Source organism: Bombus vancouverensis, chromosome 15 (genome assembly GCF_051014615.1).
Source record: "Bombus vancouverensis nearcticus chromosome 15, iyBomVanc1_principal, whole genome shotgun sequence".
Lineage (NCBI taxonomy): Eukaryota > Metazoa > Arthropoda > Insecta > Hymenoptera > Apidae > Bombus > Bombus vancouverensis.
This window is the reverse complement of record NC_134925.1, coordinates 10061414-10087361: the sequence shown is the minus strand read 5'-3', so window position 1 is coordinate 10087361 and position 25948 is coordinate 10061414. Positions and strand designations below refer to the sequence as shown.

Genomic DNA, 25948 nt, shown 5'->3' with positions numbered 1-25948 from the left:
GCAGCTTCCTGACTTTTCTTCGAGATGCAGCGACGAGCGTAACTGAACCTACAAGAGCGACAGATTTTATATAAATTATTTCTTATTTACCGTTGAAATTAGACATTCACGAAAAATTCACATAACAGAAATATCTCGTACAAGTGGATGCTAGTCGAAACAATTTTTTTAATTCGTTTACCCGCGACACCAAGTACTCGACTTTCTGTCGTTTTTGTTTTTGCCAATCGAGAACGTTTAGGTTGAACAATCTGCTAGAATTTCCTGCAAAATCATTTGCACTTGGAATTGTTTTAACGCGTTTTGGCATAGTTCGCGCGACAATTTTGGCCCAGTGATCGAACGAATTTCGCTCGAACGATTCTCTTCTGCAGATTAGAGAAAAGTAAAGAGAAGAACGTACGGTAAATATTCGTACAAAACGTTTCTGTTATGTCTATTTCTTCTTTACGCCGTAATTTTAGTGGCAAATAAAAAATTATTTATATAAAGGCTGCGAGCAACGGCGCAATTATGCTTTTCATGCCGTCACTTTGATTTTCTGCAAAGCTTCTCACTTTGTTTACCATTTTTTTCTAAAGAAAACTTCACTCCTTGTTTTTTCTTCTTTTCTACTTTCTTCTTGCCAATCTAATCGAACATCCCGAGCCCGAGAAAGGGACAAACAAGGTCAGGTAGAATGTGTGTTTTACGCTTTCGAGGTTACGTTTTCGCGAAAAATTTGGCAAGGGAAGCCTAAATAGGTCGCGAGCCAATTGGTCGTGTCCGGTAATTGAAAATCCATCGGCACGCCCTTATCGTTTACTTGAACAAATTGACCAGTGTTTGTATGGTAAAATCAACATTGAAAATATTTGTGTTGTCGATAGGGGTGTGCTGTTTTCCTATCGATTCGATCGAGGTGGAACGTTCATAAGCTCCCCCTCCCCAAAAATACTCGATTTCGTGATAGGTGTTGACATCGTTAGGCGGAACTAGGTTCACGAAGAAACCAGATGAGACGTGGGCAAGAGTTGTTGGGTGTCACAGAAATTCACACACTCAGACTCTTTACGAAATGAATACAACCTTCACATTCCCGTTGCTATTCTTTTTGCTGTTCGATCGGATAAAGAATCGCTCGTAGAAAAGCTATTTGTCAAGAACCTGACGGAAAGCTGGATATTTTTCCAAATGTTTTTTTTTCCCAACAAAGACACGGAAGAGAGGATGGAAATATGAGATAACAGCGTTATTATTCCAAGGATAATAACTTCGGGAAAACGGAATAATACAATAGAGGGAAGGTAGACAAATAACTTTAAGGAATCTCACGCGTAACGCACCGTACAAACATAAATATCTTTTCGTCTAAATTAACGTTAGAACTAGCAAGTGTCTCGTATTTCTACCAACTCGCAATTCCTATTTTTGTCGTTGTATCGCGATCGAAATCGAAGATCGTTTAAAGATCATCAAGCAAAATTGCAAAATAAATCGAATTACTACTATATGCTACTTGAACGTACGAGCATGTAATTTAAATCGAGATCGTAATTTAAATCAAGAAGATCGTCTATCGAACGAAAGACCGACAATCTTTCGGCTATGATATTAGAATCTTCGTGATAGTACTCGTAATCGTCGTTACACGGATATCGGTGATTTATGTACGTCGGAGCTTTGCCTCGTATATCTACCCTCTCTTCTACCGCAGTAATTTGTCGTTGCTGTCGTTATTGTTATTGTCGTTCCATCGCGTATACTGGAATGCCGTGCTGCAAAAGATAAAAAATAAGAGAAAGGAAAAATGCGGAATTGGAGGAAGAACAAGTAGACGGCGAGCGCAGGATCGAACAGTTACATTGATCGATAGTAACACGAAAAAAAGGATGAGACGTGGGCAAGGGGTTGTTGGGTGTTACAGATGCGGATTTCTGCTGCGGAATGCGATGGCCTGGTGACGCCACCGGCCTGTCGAACCGGTCGTCGACCTCCTCTAACGACCCCAAGAACCAGTACAAGAACCAGAACAATAACCACTACACGTCGCACCAACACCTTCGCACCCACCTTCGCGGTCCGTCCTTCTGCTTTTACTTCTCTCGTAACCTCGTCTAGAGAAATAATTAAGGCAACCACGACTTTCATTCCGACCCGACCCATTCAGTTCGCCGCGTTCTCTCCTCTCTTTCGCGTCTCGTTGCCGCCTCTTTCGTCCGTCTCTGTTCATTCGTTTCGACTATTATTATTTTATCGAACGAAGCCCTTGATTCTCCGGCGAACGTAATCGCTAACAGTGTGTACCGTGTATAGCTGTATATAACGGAGGACACTGTTGAAACGTACGGGCGTATATGGAATCCTGAATGGGTTGCTAGTCGAATTTCCGTACGAGGGTTTATAGGTCGATCGATTTTTTAGCCGAACCACTACGGTTTTCTGCTACCATGTATATTCTTGTTGGCAAGAGCAACAAGACTCTGCTCTTTGAAAGCTTTTCTCGGTTCTCGGTCCCTATATTTTTAAAACACTAGAACTACCAAACTCTGCTCAAAGCGACTGATTCTTCGTTCTTCGAATCGCTAAAAACACGCCGCTCTTTCTCGTGATATTAACGTTCGCTTCTGTCGAAACGAAACGTGATTATAAATAGCATTGACCGCGTATCAAATTATTATACATATATATATATTTATTATGTATAATTTGTGTTGGTTTAGTAATATAAGCGACATGTGCCAATATCAACGATCGTATCGGTTTAGCTTTGTAACAGCAGTTTAATTGCAACCGATCATGTGCGACGTGTTTATTTAAATAGACATCAAAGATAGTTCTAGTGTTGAGAAAACTTTTCGATCGAGCTCGAGTTGCAATTTTTCGCTCGAATAAACGTGATCTTGGACGTAGTGCGAGACACGGAGGATTCGAGCGAGGCGTGTAAACGTTGTTCGACCTAAACCCTTCGACTGTTCGATCTTAAACACACGCACAATCAGAGAATACTCGCGGCAGCTCGGTTGAATAAATCTTTTACGTTACCACGTTACTTCGTGAAACGTTGGCTCGTGATTCGAACAGCATAAACAAGAAAGACTAGAAAAGTTGTGTTGTTGGTAGACGCGAAGCTCGAAACGGGACATTCGTGTTAAGAGGACGTAAAAGCGTTGCTTACCGATCGCGGTATCTGACATTCTTTTCGAGCCTGGCAACGTTCGTGTCCGATGTGCCCCGCCGATTGTTGCTCGTTTCACCGACGTAATAATAGAGCGGCTGTTATCAAAAACCAGCAGGAAAACCGGCGTGTTCACGGTTCGATAACGCGTCGATTTCTTTTTCTTTTTCTTTTTTTTTTTTTATTGTCTGCTGCATAATCCTGGTGCGCAGTGTAGAACATACAGTGTACCGATATTGCGATATAACAACCACGAGTTTTGTACGAACAACTTTTTATTTACCATCGACATTAAGGTATACGAAAAATAAACGTAACAGAAATATTTTGCACGGTTAATGATAAGCTAAACGATTTTTCAATTTGTCCAATGTCTTTAGTCGATCTTTCATTTATTTTAAATTCTTTAGCTTCTTAAGATCGTTTCGATGCGTTTTGCTATAGTTTGTACGAGATTTTGTCTCAAGATCAATTTCGCTCTATTGCTTTTCGATTCTCCTCTGCAATTCGAGAATCGCTACCAGTGGAGATTCATAAGAGTCTTGTAATCTAATCATTTTTATACCGATAGATGCCGGATTCGTCGTACCGCAGCTTATCCGACGCAACAATCCAACTACGATCAAACTATGGTTGTACAGTACGAAACACGCTTAAATCCACGAATATTTCTCGTTAGGCATCGAACAAAAATTGTTTAGCTTAGCTTCAATTGCACGAAATATGTCTGTCGTACGAATTTCTTGTATACCTGCAATGTTAGGGATAATAAAAAATGGTTCGTAAAGCAGGTTCAATTATGTTCTTCACTGTACAAGATGCGTTACGGAATCTAGTCGAGTCGTGTCCCGAAATTGGCGAGAGATAGAGAGAAACGGTACGGGGAAAAGTTGAATGACACGATACAATCTCGGTTCTTCTTAGTATGCAACGATTCACCGAGAAATCGCAATTGCGCTCTTCTTTCGAACGAAACTCCGCAATATTTTCTAAATATTTTTCAATTCTCTGGAAAAAAGTAAAGACACTTGGATGGAGAAATGCTTAATCCAAAAGATATTTCAATTTCAATTCCACCGAATTTAACGTATAAGAGACAAGGGAAACGTGAACACAACCACTCCGCCCTTTTTCCTTGTCTCTCGTATACACAGTTTCGCGAAGTTAAAATCCACGTATCTTTTAAACCGAGCGTTCGTCGACCCAAGTATCTTGATGCTAGACGATTCAAAGTTGCCACCGAACGATCAACGAAAACTTACGGAGCGTCGTTCGAGAGAAAAGTGCATTTGCGCTTCGCCGGTGCATCGTTGCGTACTAGAAGAGTACTAGAAAACCTACTAACATAGAGATCTTATCACGCCGTTTAACTTTCTCCTGTACAGTTTCTTGCTATCTCTCGTCGACGTCGAGCTACAACCCGACGAAAATGTTTCTATCGCCGAAGACGACACATGGTCGCGGAGAGCCGCTGCCAACAGGCTGTTCCTCGATCGTCGAGATACGATTTCTAAATATCATCACGTTCCATCCTTGCCCCATATTCCATCCGTATTTCACGACACCGTACTACGTAACTTCTGAAACGCAAACGCGTTTTGCCGTGTCTTTGCCGTAGTGGAATGCGTTGGCAATTATATCGGATCGGTGGTTAGGACTCGTTAGACGCGTGACACGCGAACAGTGCCGGTGCAAATTGGTCGTTCCACTTTGAGAAACGCCGCGCGTCGGGCACATCATCGATTAGACAAGGGCGTGCAGCGAAAATGAAACCGTTCGCCCGGCGGAGCATCGCTGCAACGATCATTTTGTTTCCGTTTCCATTTCCATTTCCATTTCCGTTACCGTTTCCGTTTCCGTTGCGAGCGATCCTCTTCTCGATCGAATGTCGCCGTGCTATCGCGCCTCTCGACGACCGGTTCTCGAGTCCTAACTTTCCGACTACGAGCTTCACACAATATACAAACACGAAATTTAGTCGCAGCATGTGCACAGCATGGCTCTAACGACGCTTTCGCGATAACAAGCAACGGCTTCTGGCAAGGCGTAGAGAAGGAAAAGAGAAATAGAAGAACAGCAACATGTCGATCTCGGGATCGCAGACCGAAACTCGGGATCGAAGTTTCGAGTGTTGAGATCGGCATGATCGTACGTGCACAGGCTCACGAAAGCGTTCCAAGACTCGTACATGTGCTTTATGCGCGAGTATTACGTCCGTTATACTTGCACATTTTCCAATTTCCTTTGCTTTTTCATGTCACGAGACTTGCGTGATTATATTATACGTGCATCGACAAAGTTTGAAACGCGTTCGAAGATATACGTTCGTGTAACCTATGAAAATCGCAAGATATTTGACACGAGTATACAGAGAATGTGGTAACACTCCAGCAGCGAACACGAGGTAGAAATAATAAAAAAACGTATGTACGAACGCGTGTTCCGTCCGATCTTCTTGCAAATTTACAGCCATTTTTGTGTTTTAAGCGTTTCGACGATCCGAAACGGCCACACTCGGTCTGTGTCATTCGACGTACACCTGGAATGTTTGAAAGATTGAGAAATTCTTCGACGCGACGACTGCGACACTTGCGTACAAACCGAGAGTAGCCATTCCGGGTAAACAGTTGCGGATTATCGAAACGCAGAAATAGATCAGACGGAACGCGTGTTCCCATGAACTTCCTTCGTTGCTTTCGTGTCTGCTGTCCACTCTGGAGATGAGTGCCTTGAAACGTTACCGTACACTCTGTATATTTCGTCAGGAAACTCGTCAAGGAGTCGATTAACCATTACATTAATAAACATCGATAAAATATTCCCTAAGACGATGTTTGACACTTGTTGCATACTTGAGACGGCTGTTCATGTCGCGTACTAACTCTTTATCCGACATATATTCGCAATAAACATGTCGCAACTTGTATGTACATTTTGGAATCGCTTTGAAATTTTCGTTCGATACGATCGTGCCAGTCACGTCACGTTACAGTGGCAACGAATTTTCAAGATGCGTTGTTTTATAGAGCACACGCGATACGCGGCATAAAAGTTGTCTCATAGCAGGTTCAAACGCTTTCGTAAACCATAGTGTACCTTCGATCGATCGATCGGTTTACAAGTCACTCGCACGAGTTAGGGAAACCGAGACTATTTCTGCTTTGCCACCGCTTGATGTCAAACACGTTTCAACCGATGTTTGCAAGTGAGACTATGTCGAAGTTAAAAGATTAGCCAGCAACTTTCTGAGTAATGCCGATTCCCTTTCCCGATGCGAGATGTCTCCCCTCCGAAGAATGTTCTTTTTCGAATTAGCGTGCTCTTCTGGTGATTGCTTCGAACAAGTGCCCGGTGGAGCCTTTAATCTCAATCGTACACTGTGTTTCAGGAACCTTGACCGTAAACGTGAGCGTGCTCTTGTTAAGTTTGGCTTCTCCCGACGAGTCCAGTTTGGTAATTGACCAATTTTCTCTCATTAAATCTGTCCACGCGTACGAATGTTGTGCGTCTGTCCGACTCAACGTTCCTATCGTATCGTATTTATTTATTTCAGCCTGATGGCCTACAAAATTGCACTTGGTTTCGCATAGTTTCGAAACGTAAAACAGAACTAAAGCTAAACAATCTACAGATCACTACAATGGCGTGTAAGAATTGACTGGTTTCTTGAGTGATCGTTATACGCGTAAAGATCAGGATGAAAAATTCGTATTTATAACTGCGTTTATACCAGGGACCGCAAGTGACAGTTACTTCTTAAATTTTCTCGAAAAAATTATGGAAAATTGTTCGCTTTTGTTTAAATGGGAAACGGTGAGAGTACTTCGTCTTTAGATATAGTTAAATATCGCTATGTTCGTACTAGCGATTAAAGATAACAGTTGTACCTTAAAATTTCTCGAAAAAATTCATTTTTCATGAGAAGCAGCGTAACTTTCACACCTTGATTTTATAATATCGTGGAACGAGCGGTTCGTTTTATATTTTTCGTCCTTTCGATGAGATAAGTTGGCTCGTCGAAACTTATCGTCGTAGGAGAGAAATAGCGAAACGCGTCGCCGTAAATCTTTCGTGGACACACCAGGTGCACCAAGGCCGCTAAAACGTGACACGCACGTGCCCCTCTACATATTTCATTCGACGATGATCGTTGGAATTTCGTAACGGTCCTTGCGTTTCTTTTATCGACAGAAATACGAGGTGGAATTCCTGCTGCAACAACAGTGGTACGACCCGCGATTACGATACAGCAATCGGTCGCAGTACGAGTACTTGAATGCGATTCATCATTACGATGATATCTGGTTGCCGGACACGTACTTCATAATGCACGGAGACTTCAAGGACCCGCTCATACCAGTTCATTTTGCCCTTCGGATATATCGCAACGGCACGGTCAACTACCTTATGCGGTATTTATCTCCATTTTCTATTGCAAGCCGATGCGTTTCTATATCGAAAGGCAATCTAGACTTTACGGTGATTATTTGGAACGGCATATTTCTGATTCTCCGGCTTTCGATCGCGTTATTGCGTGTACGCCAAAGTTTTAGTCTTTTCATCGGGCGTTCGTGGAAAATTTTACCTTCGACCGATATCGTTTGCCACCTTTCCTTCCAATTGTCTGGTCGGTATTGACGCATCTGAAACGCCAACTTGATGATCGATCGGTGACAATAACCGTGCGAAACAACCTTGAGCAAGATAAACGATGACGAGAGCGTTAGGTCGCACGTGGCTGGAATCGCTCTGCTTAACACTTTACTCACAGCTAGCGGTTCAACGGCATACGCACGTCCGACCGGCAGCTCGGGCGCGGATTTTCCCTGGCGTCGGCTCTGTTTCGGTGTAGACTCTCCAATACCATTCTTTTCGTTCATCGCGAACGGTAAGTCTTTCAAATTGGTATAAAACTGTGGGAGCTTACAGAGCAACGCAACTGACGCGACTTAGCAAGGTACCTTAGTACCAAATAACAAATTACTGCTCGAATAATGAGAAAGATTGTCGGCGATAGAAGGCCGATTAATAGGCTATCGATCGGTAAAGTGTTAACACGAGCTGGGAAGTTCTTCCGCACGCGGCGTGCTCTTCAGATCTCACACCGACAGATTGTCGCTTTTAGACGGTCTTTAGTCGAGCAGCACTTTCGAAATGTTGCGGAAAATGTCGCAATGTCAGTGTTCCCGCGACGGAATCCGAAACTTGACGGAAAGTCGTGCGAAACGAGGGAAAATATTCCGAACGTCGATTCGTAACGCGCGTGTCTTATATAAATCGAAGGAGACGAGAGAAAAAGACTAAAAGTTTTGCATACGCCTAATATTAACACCTTGTGCCTTGTTCCGTTTCGTGGTTTCGGTGCGGATCCGAGAAGAAGGTTTTCCCTTATCCGCGCTGAGAAAGCGAAGCTGAGAAAGTGTCCTTAACGAAGCGCAACATGCTGATAACGCGGATTACCGCGTGATGAAAGTTTAAAGTCGAAAATGAAGTCTAAAACTCGTCGATTTGGATAATCTTATTGAACATGTTATCATCGACGTTCGCGATTTCACGAACAACTTTCGATCTTATAGGCGTCATCTCATCCTATCCTGCCAGGGTAGACTCAATATCTTCCCTTTCGATGACCCACTGTGTTCATTCGCGATCGAGAGCAGTAAGTGAATATTACAAGAATACGTTTCTTAAGATCGATCAAACGACATTTTCTCTGTGCAGCCTGTCTTAATCTTCTGCCTTCTTCTTTAGTATCGTACGAGCAATCGGCGATCACGTACGTGTGGAAAAATGACGAGGGTACGTTGCGGAAGAGTCCTAGTCTAACGTCGCTGAACGCATACCTCATTAAGAACCAGACAATCACGTGTCCGATCAAAGTAAGCTGGAGAGGTGAGTTGTGGAACCAACGGTTTATTCTATTAAAGTGAATACTTGAAACTAAGGAAAGAAACTTAGAATAAAAGAAGGCAGCGATGATAATTGAAACACGAGAATCTTTTAAGTATCATCGTTCAGTTTTGACAATTGTATCGTATTTCGAGTCTCAAGATCCGATGCAACTGGCTAGAAATTGGCTCGGTCACGTGAATTCCTTCGTTTCTATTTCTTATCTAACAACCTTCTACGTTTCCTGTTATATATATTTACTATTCTACTTTAGTACGTTCATTTCTTTCATTCAGTTGACAAGAACGTGAATTTGCCTGGACATTCGCCTATTTATCGTTACGAGAAATCCATTGTATCCTCTCACATCGATGAAATGAAATATCTCGATGGAGAATAAAATTGTAATTTAATTAACTGTGAGAGAAATAAACTCTGAAAATCGTGATTTACATCGTTACGATCTTCCACTCGTCACGCGATTCTCTGACGCAACTGTTTGAACTGTACGATGATACTATTGATATTGGAGTATGATAAATGCATCGTTAGGTCTATCGAGTTATCATCGAATTATTATAAATAATCGAAACCAATCAGAGAAAAAGAATGACGCCGAGACTATACCATTTTCTATTCGCTATCAGTTCTCTTTTATGATTTTTACTGCATCCTTAAATGACACGCTTCTGTACTGTTGCAATGCACCAAACACGGCCATTTCGTTAGTCCACGGAAACGATTTTAGTGTCGCTTGTGTACGCACTCGAAGACTCTCGAGTTGAACTATTGTACTGTCTATTATACGACCTGACGCGATTATGCCTACTTATATTATCGTTATAGGTCATCTTGAAAGTTTCGCGACTTTGAACCACGCGTTTCGAAACAACGCGTGTACCTCCGCCTGAATTCAGTCTGGTTGTGTAAACGTAAAAGCAAAGAGTTTCCGAGTATTAGCATGCAGGAAAAATTTGCCCAAACTACTTGCAAGAGTTACAGAAATACGACAAATTCGTAATGATATACCGACGATAAGTTCGTAATTTTATAATCTGAATGCTATTGATAAAATCGAGGTGAATTAAACGAAAAGTTTCGGGAATTTGAATAATGAAATCGTCCACGATGTGCAAAGATGAGAAAGCTTTAATTGAGGCACGGTCGTCGATATATTCGTGCAAACGTGATAAAGCAACTCTTAATTACCTAAAATTCGTATCATTTTTTCAGGATGTAATCTGTTTCTAACTTCTTTCCTTTAGTTTTGAATACAGGTATCTTACGTTCCTTAAAGCTAAGAGACAATGTTGCAATATCTTTGCTCGTTGCCACTTTTCATTAATAATTCCGATATCGCTTATCCCGGAGCTAAAGTCAAATTGCTACTTCTAAACGGTTCTATCCTACCTAATCTACTGATGACATAAACACGAAGCAGAACGTCCTGCTGTTCCCAAAAGTGTTCTCATCAGGTCCTTAACAGAATTATTTAGGAAACCGATGGAATGAAAGTGACTTCGGAAGATGCCATAGACACATGATCGTTAAAGTCGTTTAAAGGTTATTCAAAGGGTATTCAAGGACAAAGGTCGCTAAAGGTTTCTCGATGGTGAAACAAGGTAATTCGAAAGTTGTTTGGATCTACCGATATCGTAAAAGATTTGTCAAGATCATTAAGACATGGTAAAAACGAAACTTTCAATGTCCAGAAATATAATCCGACATGCGAGGTACTGCGTGATATCTTTTCAATGCTTGGAAAATCGTGGAAATTTTCAGGATGACCTAAACGATTTGAATCCGATGCCTGAGCAGATAGTTTTGCTACGTTAGAAAACATGCCGGAAGAAGTGAACGATAAAAAGACATCGTATGGAAAAAAAAGAGGAAAAAGGCGATAGAAAGACGAAGAGTGTACAGTCGTATAACTTGTAGCTGAATTTGGAAACCGTAATACCTATGGAATATTCAAGGAAGAGTCGCAATCACTCGTTAGTAGTAGGTCGATGCACCTGAAGCGCTGCATCCTTTAAACCTTCGCTGCATTCCTGGAAAATTCCAGCATCGTTTCCAAGGACTACGCCACCGGATCGATAAATCCGGCTGGCATTACCGAAAAATTATTCCTAGTATTATTCGCGTCTTTTCCCATACTCCTCGCCTTTATCTAATCTGCTAACTATCGGCCATTTCATATAACGTCGCCTTTGTCTGATCCGCGCTTGATCCACGCGAAAGCTCTCGTTTCTCTTGAAAATACAGACGCCGCGCGACGGATGAAATTTCTTCGTCCCGAGATTCGAAAGGAGGCGAGATTTCACCGTTATCTTCCCCTTTGGAATCTGAACGGCGTCCGTTTTCGAGCTTCTCTTATCATCCCCTTTCTTTCGGATTCGCATTTCTTTTTCAGTCGAAAACAGATTTATCAATCGTTTAAGTTTCCTCGTTTCCGCTGTCTCATCAAGCCCCTCTCTGCTCATCGGCCTGTTTGCCAACTTTCTTTCTTCTTTATCCCCTTTGCTCGCATTTCATTTGTCCGTCCGTGTTTGCAACGATCATCAGAACGACGAATCTCCATACACCGCGTTCACGATCGTTCCTTAAATCGCCAGGTAAGTCGCAATGCATGCGCCGTGCACATCGATGTGACGTTGCTAATTTCTACCCGATGCCTGACCTTGTTTGCACTGCATCAATCGGAATGACACTACGATAGGACGCTTTATTCGACGAAGGACCGTGAAATGTTTTCGTGAGTTTGTTGGCTTATCCCGCAGCATAGGTTCGAATAACGAAGGAAAAGCGGGGATCGATACGACCCGAAAATTTATGCAACGCTTATTAAGCGGCGCGTCGAGCGAACGCGAGAATGCGTATGCTTAACTTTCTACGATAGATTCGTGCGCGTATGGAACGATTAATCGGAACAACGAAAAAGAATCGAAAAGAAAAGAAGGAAAAATCTAAAAGAAAGAACGAACTCTGCATGCGACGTAGCGGAACTATGAAAAAAGAAAAAAAAAATGAAAAGAAAAAATATAAGAAACGTTCGTTTTTGTTTCTACCTTTCTTTCTAGTTGACGTAGATACATTTCTTGTATGTACACGTATTGTCTTTCTCTCTCTTTACGTGTGTATATACAGATATTTATATATATGTTTGTACATTAATATATTTAGATGTGAATATATACCTATCTAGATTAATATACATAGTCCTCTAGAAAGTGCATATTGGCAACCTTGGTTCCTGTCTCGCTTTATAACCGAGCCCGCCGTGGTTTGCTTTTGGGGTGAGGCCTTCAATTTTTCAGTGACCTAATATTACATTAATGCCCTCACCGATGCCATCTTTCTCCTATGCTCTGTTCCTTGCACCGTCGTGTCGTCGCGAATTTCTTCAAATTATATACATATACATATTATAGAGTAATACACACATATATATATATCTTACTCGTGAACACGAGCCTCTCGTTGCTTTGCTGGACAAATAGTCTTGATAATTTTGACGATTACTAGTTCACTAGACGTTCGGATACGACTTTTTCCTATTACGATAAGAACAAAAAAAAAAAAAAAGAAAAAAAGAAAAGATAAAAGGAAAGAAAAAAGCAAGAATGAAAAAGGAATGTGTCGCTAATAGCTCTGTAATTAACGATTCGAGATATCTTGTTTGAGCTAATTGTTTCGTAATCGTTACTTTGGTCGCTTATAAGCTCTTTAAACAGCTTTCGCAACTAGTGAGAAGCTTGAACGTTTTTGTCGAAAGCGTGATACCTGCAGCTTGTGGAGTGAAAACCACACAGAACACCATTTCGCCTCTATTTTTTCCCAAAGAGAAATCGACCTATTCTAACCATTAACGTGAAACAAGGTGAAAGATCGTTTTCGTTTCAGGTCGCAGAGAGAGAGAGCGGCTTTTCTCTTTCACCTAATCCAGACAAATTTTCTAAATTCGATGCTCTTAAGACGAACGGTCACTGATTGGACAGGTTGACGTCGTAAGACTTGACCGAAAGGAATTAATCTCGCGTTTCTCCTTTACCCTAAAGGGATCAACCATGGCGGTATGCGGGTAATGCTTGGTCTAGTTAGCCCAACGATTAAATTTCCTCTGTGCCCGTACAATTCAGACACGATTTATTTCGTATTCGACGAAGGCATCGTTGCCGGAATTTTAATCGTCGCAGAATAGAAAATCAAAATCGGCCGCATGTGACAACGAACAAGGAGGACGGATAGATCTTGCCACACCTTCGAATCTCTACACTTTCCCGCGTTCACCGCCAAATTTGTCTTTGCCTTTCGTCAACGCTTCACACATATACACACACATACACACACACACATACACATACACTTCGCGAAATCAAACCGTCGTCGAACTTACATACAGCTTGTACACGCGTATCAGCTGTTTCGTCTTCTCGTTGTTCACGCAAAAATACGACTCACCTTTCACACTGTAGGAATAGAGAGAAAAAGGAAAGAACACGCGAAGGAAAGATTTAGCCGATGATTTACCGACTTGTTAATTGCATTTATTGGTATTTCAACCTTGCTCGCTGATCAGTGTCAAGAGGGTACGCGTCTTAGTGTAGCAAGTATATTCTCAGCTCGCGCTTCAATTCGTGCGGTACGAATACCGTTCCACTTATCCTTGACATTTCGATACCCTCCTGGAGCTCCTGACACGAAATTCTTTTCCAAGAAACGCCAGAGTTTTTTTTTTTCTTCTTTTTTTTTCCATGAGAGCCATATCGATCGAGCCTCTCTCGAGATCAAGATTTATCCGTCCCCTCGACAGCGATATGAAAAAAAAAAAGCAAACAAAGAAAAGATAAAGACAACGAGATGCAAATAGAAAACAAGAGAAGGAAAAGTAAAAAAAAAAAATAAATAAAATAAAAGATAGAAAGAAGAGAGGAAGGAAGATCGTGGGCTGTTCTGTTGCAGCTGAGGGACAGATCGTGGTCGACTACGAGGACGAGTTCGATGAATTTGGGGACGCAAAGTGTTCGCTGTGCCAGCGCAGATTTGAGGAGCAAGGTAAAATCCTCCCCTTCGATATGAACGGTATTTCTTATAAAAAAAAATAAAAAAAGAGATGATATTCGCAAGAAAAAAAGAAGACCGCGCGAAAGAGATTTAGATAAGCTATGAAAGGGAGAGAGAGAGAGAGAGACAGGACCAAGCTTACCAACTCATGAGACAGGCCTAGACACTCAGAGTTGCTGCTTCCCAAATCGTCCTCTTCCTTGGACGGGGAAGGAAATTGCGGTGTTTTTTCTTTTTTGCTTGGATTAAATATAGGAAATTAATATAGGAAAAAAGAAAGAACTGTCCACGATAGAGGAATTTGGGAAACATTGTCCCAAGTAATAGATCCGATGTGTTACGTATTATGAACGTCATGTCACGGTAGCTTTAACTTTTTGTACTCGTTTTGCGTTGTTTTATGACGGACACGCGAAAAACATCGATTCGCGTCCAACCTGAGCCGTGTACGTACAGTAGCTCACGAAAGTGCTGCGACACTTACAGAAATGATACATGGATGCGTGATGCGATAGGAAACATTTGAAAGTTCATTAGCAGAATGAAACTCGACTGATCATTAACATTGATCGAGTTTCAAGCAGATGTGAAAATGATTAAATGAAAAGCGAATCTTGTTTTCTTACAAGTTGGAAATAAGAAGATGGCCAGTTAATAAGCCTGGAAACACAGAAACCGTAAAAATATTTTCAAAATCAATTACGTTATTATGGCACAATATTTACATACGTAATCCGATATTCGCATATTAGCGGATCTTTGCAATTCACGTTTTTGCTACTCGTGTTATCTTTAATAATCTTTTACTAAACACATGTCTGCGATAAACATCTTACGCGTTCTACGTACATATTCGCGTTGATATTAAATTTTCCAATATACCTAAACATTACAGTCGTATGCCATTAAGATGGCAATAAAATTTCAAGACGTTTTATATAGCACATCAAATATATACACGTAAGAGTATCCTATACTAAGCTTTCAAATAGATACTTTCGCGAGCCACTGTATCTTTTCCAAAATGAAATCGCGAGAACGTATATGCGATTAAACGTTGATATAAACAAGGAATTTTCAAACACTCTTCCTACGCAGATTTCCCTGACAACAGATAGCTGTACGAGTACAAAGGGTCGAAGCGGACCGTCTTATCGCCTGCGACTTTGTCAAGCGATTAAAAATTCTAACATCGAGATATTTCTAGTATTTCCAATAGGGATATGTCACGCTTGATTGTTAATCGCTTGACAGAAGATCGTGCTTTAGAACGTTACGAAAGATTAGTATTTGAACCGTATGTAAGTCGTGTTAGCGTTCAACCTACACGTTAGTTCCAAATACGAGTATTACATGCTGGACGTGATTCGAACCGTATTTGTTTCAATCGTTTAGCCTATGCTTCGCTTCTGCTTCATTATAGTTGCTCCATTCTTCGTCATCTTTTTTTTTTCCTCTTTTTTTTTATTCATACCACGAAAAGAGATCGTACAGCATCGTTGGACCGTTGAATTTCGATCGACGAGATCAATTTTTCGCTACGCACATCACCATCTCCTGGTTCTTTTTGTCGATGGTCAACGATTGGTTATGCGAAATAATTGAAACAATTCTCCTGGTACGTTCGGTCTTATCAGTTGCGTTGATTTCGATAGAAATTATTATTTGAGACTTGGATGTTGTCCCTCGATTCACGTTCACCTGTTCCCTTGAACTTTCATCCTGTTCACGCGTTAAGATCTAGCTCGGCTTGAAACGCTTTCGCGAATGTGGAGCTTCGTTGCGAAAGATTGGCGACACGACAGTGACCTCTTGTTCCTACTCTATTTTTTCTCTTTTTTTTTTTCTCTCTCTCGTTTATGTCCCCTTTGTCACAAAGCTGAGTTCTCCGAGGGAGATCCACGAATGCCGATATCAGCCTACAGAACTATTTACCGATTCAAAGTAAGCCAAGAAAACTCGTCGAGAAAGCGAACATTTTTTTGGAGCGTCGATTACGGTCGTCTCACTGTTAGTGCGAAATTCGACGGTGTTTTACCAAGCAAAGAGAAAAACCGAAACAAGACGAGACTGAAGATAACGTCACGACGAAGTTAAAGAATCTAGGAAAATAATTCGATACTTTAAAAAGCAGAATCTGCTTTGATTCTCCATTGAACTTATCTTTAACCATGTCGTTTAAAAGGATAATCTCACATTCTAATCGCTTGTTTAGCGCCATCGAACTAATTGCTCGCTGTTCGCGTCAGCGCAATGATAGAATCGTAATGTGAATGTAACGCACAATAGGTAACTACAGCTGCCTGAAGGTGGATCTGATTTTTACGCGAGATCGTGCCTTCTACTTCACAACAGTCTTCATCCCGGGTATCATTTTGGTGACCAGCTCCTTCATAACCTTCTGGCTTGAATGGAATGCGGTGCCAGCGCGAGTAATGATCGGTAAGCTCGACTATGTCTTTTAACACGTTGACTACCACGATGGTCATCGATGACCCGCATCGCGATTAGGATAAGATACATTTCAAGGACTAGAAAGATCGTGTCCATAATGCGAATGATTTGGATAACATTGTCAGAGAAAAGTGCGCAGGTACAGTGTAATATCGCTAGAGAAATTAATCGTTATGGTGCAGTGTATTTTAACGTATTGCAGCTTCCAGGATAAAACGTTGAGTTGTCGGATAAGTCTCGAAGCCCTTTCTGAGACAACATTTTTTCTTGCTCAGAAATTAGTGGCTGGAACAACAGCATCACCCGATAAATGGCAGAAAATTATTAGATAGAATGGATATTTGGTTTAATTGCGCCATTACGAATTATTGGGACGAAGTTTGTTTCTCGCGCCTAGAAAAGGTTTAAGATTTATCCGACATCCGAATATACAGGGTGTACCAGAACACGTGGGACTCACTTCGGCAGCCGATTGTACACTTCTGCACTAGAACAATGGAAAAGGTTCTCGTACGAACGTACGCTTCATCCGTCTGCTTCGTTTTTGAGATACAACGAATCTATCGCGTACGCAACACCTATCGAAATTGTTGAAACATTACAGTCCAGGATAGAGCAAAGTTTTCAAGAAATCGGGGAAACGCCGGCAGCCGTTCGGAGTCATGACAACGCGTCCACAGATTTACCTGGAAATGCAACGTGATAAATGCAAACGCAACGTTTTCAACGTCTTCTGCAAAGGTGACTGAACGACGCGAAATCGGAACAGAAGATTCGTTGCATCTCGCAAACGAAGACGGACAAAGCGTATGTTCGTACGAATCCTCCTCGTTGCCTTTACGATCATCGTCGCACGTTCTTGTTGTTGTTGTTAAAATGTCTATTTCTAATGAAATTCGCGTGGCAGTCAACGCGTTAAATCTCCAACGGTTTGTACAGCTGTCTTGCGAAATGAAAGAGAAAGAGAATTCGTCCCTACGACTAAGTACTTTATCCGTTTGTTCGACTTTTAAGAAGCGAATCGGAGGGAAGTACTTTCTTTAATTAGGTCTCAAGAGAGAAAGAAACTAATCTTAAAAGTTGGTATTGCGCAGAAGTAAGGCGGAGGAGCCGATGTCGTTAAGAAAGAGGTGGAGGAAGAAAGAAAAAGACAAAAAGCCGGAACGAACTGTTCGCAGGTGTGACGACGATGCTCAACTTCTTCACGACGTCGAACGGTTTCCGCTCGACGCTGCCCGTCGTGTCGAACTTAACTGCCATGAACGTGTGGGATGGCGTTTGTATGTGCTTCATCTACGCCAGCTTGCTCGAGTTCGTCTGCGTGAATTACGTCGGCCGTAAACGGCCGATGCACAATGTCGTCTATCGTCCTGGAGAGAATCCCGTCACCCAGGTACTTTTGCTCAGCGACGTGCGCGCGATGTCGATACCACGCCGACACCACGTTGCATATTTCTATTTCCCACACTTATACGTTTCGTACGTTTTCGACCCACTGTCTTTATCGTTTCTCTTCTTGTCCCTTTTCTTTTTTGTTTCTCGTCTTTCCTTCTGGCTATCTCTATTTTCCGTGTTCTTATTGTTTACTATGATTTAACCGAAACCTACGAGCGACGCTTCATGCCCTCGAGTCTTAAGATTCGCTTGCTCCGATTCTGTTACGTTATTCTGTCAATGCGTTTTACTCCTGACATTTGCCGTTTTGTCACCACCAATGGTTTACGATCTTCCAATCATTCGTCACTGTGTCCGCTGTTTACTTTCGTCCGTGTCGTTTCTCTCTTTCGTTCGATTCGGTCCGTTCTTGTACCTTCTTCTCTTGGTTTTCGTCGTTTCTTGTTTCCCCGCGTCTCGTTTTGTCGCATCCGATCTCGTCCGTTTCTTTTTCGTTTCTTATCGCGCCTTCGTCCCTACTTGCTACGTCTGGCAGTAGGTTTTCCACGGAAACGCGATAACAGTGTGCCGACTAAAGGTATCAAGGTTTCCGAGATGCGAAACGTTACTATACGAATACGCGAGAAGATACGTACGAATATCGTATCAATCGAAAATGAAAAAGCGATCGACGAATTTTCTTTGTCATTCGGTAAGAGACAACGAACGGATGAAACGTTATTTTGGGAAGCAAAGAATCGGATTGTAAGATAAATTCGTCCTGTTCTTACACGTTATATTACACACGTCGCGATAAAATTGAAATATAAAAACAGGACGAATCTATATCGCAAACCGATACTTTCGCGTCGGATGTACTTAACTTTCCCATATATTTTCTACTCGTACGATGACGTTTTACATTTCGCATTACTTTAATATTCGTAGTCGATTTGACGCTGTTACGTTTGATGGAGAACGTATTACCATTGCCATTACGTATTTATTCTCTGTCTCCGTCTCTTTGACGAACCCACGCTTCTTTATTACTTCGTAATTCCGTTTCGATCGATTCCACGCTAATCCCTTTCGAGTTTTCAGTTTCTAGGATCATTACGTTTTTATTATTACGTTCCCTTCACCGCTACGTAACGCGAGCCCTCGAGTATCGCGAACCTTTTCTCTCGTAAACCGATGAAAGTTCGATTTGACTCGTCGACCAATCCAAGTGATCGCCAGCGAGAATAAACGAGAGACAAATCGACGAATCTCGTACTCTTGTGGCTGGAATCGCGGAATATTTTTTATCCTACGTATGATTCGAAGTGGAACAAGAGTTAGATATTCTCCTCGACGACACTTGGACGAGAGAAAGCATCTTCGATGGATGCCAGGGGTAAAGGAAGCGCGCGTCCAGTTCCATTCGAGGGAATTGATCGCGCGATTGACACCGAACAGTCGAAATCCTTCGCTATTTACGTTCTCGCGCAGTAATCACCAGTACCATAGACTTTTCTTTTATCTCGGCAGACGACGACGATACACACACTCGCAATAGTCGACCACAGTGCATCTTCCATTCGACGACTCGATTAACACCGAGTTTGTTCTTCGTCGATGATCGGACCGCACCTTTTTCGTTCCACGCGAAATTCAACTTTCTCGTTTTCACGCGTAACGAGAGGGGCGAGCAGATCGTTGGTCGCGTTTCGTCGGTGAACAAAATTCAACGGAAGCCACGCAACGTAATTAACGGGTTATACGCGCTTTAGAACGATATTTTTCACGAATTTTCGGGATCTTTCCCCGGAGAAATTACGAGGCTCTTTGTATCGCTTTTTTTCTCGCGTATATTCATTAACTTTTGCGGAATATTCGTCGTTCTTTCTCCTTTTTGAGCGAAAGTAATGAAAATTACGCCATTTATGTGCCATTATGTAAAATTTCCTCGAATAAGTAGAATGACCAGCGTCGTGTCAGCCGGTAGAAAACATTCTGTTTTAGAGGAGCTGTAATATAATTATTATAAATATAATTAAAAAGATGGCGAATATCCCTCGAATATTAATAAATATGCGTGCAACAAATCGATATAAAAAGGTTAAAAAATCCGTTTGGGAAAACATCTCGAAGAATACCTAAAAGAATATCGTTCTAAAGCGGTATATACATAATGCAGCTATCTACCGGGTCGTAGCATAAATTTCTCCCGCACAATGTGCATAATATATGTATAAATACAGGAGGAATTTACGCGACAACGCAACAGATACGTAGCCGTACGTTCGAGAAGATTAGCTCGCTTCTCTCGTGATCTTTGCCAATGCATTTCTACATCGTCTCTGGAAAATCGTGGAATGCGTCGAGAAATCCTAACTGTCTAAGGAAGAACGTCGCGGACGGTCGCCAATTTTGTCGCGAGACACGCGAGGTGTACGAGTATAGAAAGGAAGAAAAAAAGCAGGTAAAGAACGAAAGCGTAATTTGATGTGAACGCAATAAAAATTCATCGAAGCACGATCTTCCTCTATCTCCTGAATGGGCATCGACCGTTAAATCGCTTCGATTTTGCAGAAATGGAATCGTGCTTTGAGGATATCGCGCGTTATATCGAGTAATCGCTAAGATAAACAACGTTCTTTTTTTTTTTTTATCGCGTTCGCATCGCGTTGATCTCGCACATGTGATCTCGTTGGCGTGAACATTGCACAGACACGGTATGGTTTGTTACTCAATAATCGCTGCATCTCTCGAAACTCTACGCCTATGTCTATATATAGTTTCTTTCGATTGTCTCTTTCTCCCAAAAGGACTTACACCTTATTTCCTTCCCAATTTCGCAATACGATCGACGAGATTCGTGCGTTATAACACACGGTGAAAAGTAGGAAATCTTCTTGAGAAATCGGCGCACGAGTAAACGGCGAAATATAATTTCTGGAAATTCTATTTTATTGGTAGACCGCGGATATTTATGCAAATTCAATTTTTTACCTACGAAACGAACGAAAGAATCGAAACGGAAATTCGCTTTCGCCTACTACGTATCGTAACGGGTGTCGAACTTTCTATATTTCATATACTTGAACGTATTGCGCGCGTTTTCAACGCTTTTCGATTATCCTTGAATGCGTAAAAATCCGCGGTTCGTTTGTTCAGATTAAAACTTGAATCGCAAGTATGAAACAGTAAGTAGTACGTGACGGTATGTAGCGTGAAATTTAAAAGAAGGATGACGATCTCGTGTGAGATTTTTCAAGAACTTTTCGTACTCTCGTCGGGTTCGATCGAGGCTGCAGTATTTGCATGTCTCCAACAATTTCACACTCTTTGGCCCCCCTCTTGTTCTCTATATAATCTTCTCTATTTTCTAATCTTTATTCTTACAATCTTTAACCTGAACAGCGATACGGTTTTTTCTTTCCCGGGTATAGCCGCGCACCATCGTCTCCGATACTCGATCATTTTATGGAAAATTTCTCTCCAGCGTGTCTGCGTGTTACGATCGCGAGATATCGTGACTGACGAAACTATCGAACATCCTGCAAGATCTACTTCTATGAAACTTTTCGCGAATATATCATAATCCTGCCCTCCTTTATTAAAACGTCTTATCTACCATTTTGAAACTGAAGAGGATCGAAGCTTTCTTGTCATCCTCTTCTTCCTTTTCCATCATCTTTGTCCTTCTTCGATTTCAAATATTTGATCGTTGTTTCTTATCGAACAGTACGATGTAACTTTATTTTGGAGCTAAAGGAAACGAGCAACTTTAAATATTCCAATCTGCCTTGAAAAACGAAGAAATGCTACGTAAGATGGTTTGATCGAGGAGAACGGGTCATTTATGTTATATCAAATATTTTGAACTTTCGTTGGTACCGTAACGAGACGATTATTCGTCATGTCGTAACATAATCCTAACGTACATGTAACTACCCTAACGTAACTACCCTATGATAAAAGCGAGAACAATTAGAAATGTTCATTTCTGGTTATTCAGCTGCATATCCTCGTCGAAGAGAAGCAAATGTCCAGATACTTTGAAAGTTATTCAAAACGTACGAGCGTACATACGTTTGAAACCACCGCTCGTGCTGTATACCGATGTCTCGCTAAACAAGTGCACGTTATCTGTGCAACGTTTCGAAGCTTAGTTTCGAATTTGGCCGATGTAATTATGACAATCGCGTCTCGTTACAGTGCTAATGAAATTTCACAGAGTTTCGTATAACACTCGTAATATATTCGTAAAAGTTTCCAATGACAGATGTTGAAATATATTCGTCAGTCACTTTATACGTACAGTGAGAGTTACGAATAATCGTACACTCGGAATGCAGACATAAAACGAGGAATATTTTCTATATCATCGAATATATTCAAATATATGTAACTGTATATTATGTACAGACGTTATGCACTTTAGCGGAACTTTGTACAGAGCAATCAATTTCGTTCCAATTCGATTCTCGATTCCATTTAACGAAGATTCGATCCGATAAAGATTCGAAAACGAATTCATACGTTCGTAACGCATACACACGCACGAGTTATCGCCGTGTCGCAACGATCGTACAGCCAATTACCTCCTCTTTTCATTTTTACGGTTCTGTCGGGATCGCGAGAAATCCAATGACCAGGGTTCTTACTCCGCTGTGGCAGATCGTATTGTGTTTGTGTTTCTTGCATGTACAATACAATCGATCGACGATTCGCGATCGTAAATGGACTAGATGCGAGGAAACGAAGCTGACGCGACGATAGTAATCGACGACGGGCGTCTTTAGATCAGCCTCGTGCATCCTAAGTCGTTTTAACTTTCGGAAAAAACGGTCGGTTACGAGAAACACGGAAAGGAGGTAACGCGCTAACGAGAATTCAGTTGACGAGAGTTGAGTCGCGGTAGAGGTTTTCGCGAACGCTATAAAACAGGCTGTCGAGGAGACGGATAATAAAAATAGATCGATTAGATTAGAACTGGACGTCGAAGAACGACGATGATCACACGGTGGTATTCGATCGTAAGAACGTAAAAGTCGCAAGTCTCACGTCGGAGAATCCAAGAGTAACGCTTCTCGAGTAACTTTGTCGCGTGGTAATCGCGTGTCGATAACGAAAGAAACTACGAAAGAACAAAAAAAGAAAAAAAAATACGACTAGAACGAGAGAACCAAAAAAGGAGCAGGAAAAAAAGCGAAAAACCGAGAAAAAGAAAAGATACGAACGATACCTTCCCCGTCCTGTAAAAGCGTAAAAACGACAGAACAAACAAAAAAACAAAAAAAAAAAAAAAGTAAAGACAAGAAAAGAAAGCAAAGAACGAACAATAAAGAGAAAAGCGATGATAAGAGAAAGACAAACACGTTGTTACACACACACGATTAGTAAGAATTTGGTTGGTGGAAATGTTGGTGAGTAAGTCTCTTTGTTTGGTGTCTGTGATGTTACAGCGGCTCCCAGCGGTGCTCAGCAGGATAGGGATAATATTGGCCAGCCCCTTGGTAAGACCCCCCATAGCATTAGGGCGCGGTCACGACTTCGCGCGTTATCGCGTTTCACCCTTACGGATTACTTTCTTAGCCGTCGATTCGACACGGTTCGACACCGGTCCTCGTCTTCGGAGTCCGCCGAAACAGATGACTTTCGAATTCCTATTGCCTCGAAATACGGGCAAAACCGTGCCACGCCGGTGTAACCTTTCTTTTTCTCCATATTTTCTCTTTCTCTCTGTTTCTCGTTCTTTCGTTGGTGATATCACCATCCGCAAAGGAAAAAGTGGTGTGCACGTGCAAGGTCTTAACCGCGTCCTGACGAACCACGTAGACCCACATATACGTACACGCCTACCTGACACTCTCGAGTATACCTTACACACCGTAACACGAGCACTCGTTCTCTCCTGCTATGGATTCGAGAGAACGGGAGGAACCTTTATCTTTCTCTAGCCTCCCTTCGCTACGCATTTTATAGAACAGCTTTTCACAAGCAGAGGTGTTCCGATGAATTTCAATTTTACCTTTATGTATATATATTTATATGTACATAATATACAGGAATTAGAAATTGACAAAATTAGTGTACAGAGCGTTCCGCTGTCTTGGATTGTGCAACGCGTTGGATGGTTTTACCGGTACGAAAAATTGGGTCGGGACAAAGTCGGTTGGTTCGAAACGACGAATATTTCGATTCATCGGCTTTTATTCTTCGAGTCGTTCTTTTCTACTTCTCGAGATCGTTGATCTTCCTTAAAACGAGATTGCGTATTTTTCGTATCATTGGATACGTTTCTTCTTTTACTCTCCGTGTATCTACCGTGAAAGATATTTTAACTGTACGTTTCTTGGACTTGTCGTCTGAAAGACGCAAGAATGCTATAAATCCTCTTCGTGTTTTTTTTTTTTTTTTTTAGTTTTCCTACGATAAGTGTAAACAAGATTAAAAACCACGCGTCTTTCGAACGAATTATTTTCAGATACGCAAACGTGTTGATATATTTCCGTAAGGAATAAAAGGACGCGTCGATCGATGTACAAACAATACGTAGTCCCATTTGTAAAAAAAAAACGTCGATATCTTCGGAAACTCGGAAAAGATGACTCGAAATGATCGGATCACGATGTTCGTCTTTCTAAACCAAGTAAGCGACTCTGTTTTGATACAGTTCATTGTACCGACAAAAATCACCGAGGTATTAAGAAATCCAAGACAGAGGGAAATCCAGGCTGTATATTTTAATCGGAAATGTCGATGTTCGTCGACGAACGCCTCTCTTCATCTCCACCAATCTCTACTTTGGTAACTGTACTCTTACCGCCTATGCTGCTACCATTTCTCTGCCTCTGTCCCTTCTTTCTTGCTCTATTTCTTACGCTATTGTCCTTTCGACACACCGAGGTCCTTCTCTCCCATCCAACCATCCACCCGCGAACGCCACGTACGAGAAAATTTCTCCTGCGTCTCTCTGTCGTTCTCTCTATTCTCCTCCTGTCCCTAGCGTAAACATAGCCGTTGTTCCGTACAGTTGAAACGGTGCACGATCGACTACTCGCGTGTGTTGCATAGAACGACGAAACCGCATAGAAGCTTTACAGAATGCCGCAAAATTCACAGATACCTTTGGCCAAATGTATCGACGATGATCGCAAGGGATGATGAATTTGGCGAGCAATCTGTATAACGAAAGGTAGAAGTAAATAATAGCTTGATCTTGGCGAAGTCTGTGCTAGACCCATCCGCGCTATAGTTCCTATGTCTCTTCGAACGAGATATTCGACGTCTCGTTGGATTTACAAAAGTCGCCGGATTTTCTCAAGCGTCGCCGCAAGTTTCCACGAAACTTGCTTCTCACGGACGTGTAGCAATTTTCGCGGATGTTCGTTCCTTTGTAAATCCAAACGAGAGTGCGTCGTGCATGAATCCGCATTTTGAATCAACGACGGGGATACCTTGAACTGTACGTATTACGCATGAAACGCATGATCGCATGAGATAAGATTGTAACTTGCATGCGCACGACGAAACATCCTATGATACTTTGTTCGATCACACTATACCTTGTTGCCTTGTCGAAACTACGACTCTTGAGTTCCGTTTTTTTAGAGAAAATCGCGCGTATCGGTTACCACCGCGTAACAAGATCTTGAAAGCTCCTCTGTCTTCCGTGAGTTTCGACCAACTATCGATTAATTCACGATATATATATATATATATATATATTGCATACTGTCGGGGCAATTAACGCTTCTTCTTCTAACGTTGCGCTTGTTCGAAACGAAGCTTCCCGCGTGTAATACCGCTCCATCCTCTGTACGTTTCGATGTCGCTTGATCGCTCGTCCCGCGTTTGCTCGGTGAAACGGAGCGCGAAAGTAATCCGGTGAAAGCGATTACTCGAGTCGAACATTCACCGAATCGCTTGCAGATCGAAGGGCCAAAAAGAACTCGGAGAACGTTAGACGCGTTACGAGTTTCAACGTTCCCTGCGTAAAGCTTTTGCTTGAGTAAAGAG

The 25948-nt window shown here is 41.8% G+C and overlaps 1 protein-coding gene across 16 annotated transcripts in view; it reads left to right on the top strand.

Moving 5' to 3' along the window:
* pHCl-1 (pH-sensitive chloride channel 1) overlaps window positions 1–25948 on the top strand; it is a 92818-nt gene that overhangs the window by 56877 nt on the left and 9993 nt on the right. For 3 of the 16 annotated variants that reach the window (XM_033349894.2, XM_076624723.1, XM_033349901.2), the window contains exons 5-12: window positions 6546–6610; window positions 7349–7569; window positions 8734–8816; window positions 8909–9049; window positions 14009–14101; window positions 16400–16552; window positions 17743–17957; window positions 23392–23442. In XM_033349894.2, coding sequence (XP_033205785.1) covers window positions 6546–6610; window positions 7349–7569; window positions 8734–8816; window positions 8909–9049; window positions 14009–14101; window positions 16400–16552; window positions 17743–17957; window positions 23392–23442 — 1022 coding nt within the window. Of the gene's footprint in view, window positions 1–1906; window positions 2060–6545; window positions 6611–7348; window positions 7570–8733; window positions 8817–8908; window positions 9050–14008; window positions 14102–16399; window positions 16553–17742; window positions 17958–23391; window positions 23443–25948 lie in introns of all 16 variants that reach the window. The other 13 variants (XM_076624724.1, XM_076624725.1, XM_033349903.2 and 10 more) reach the window with 6 other exon arrangements.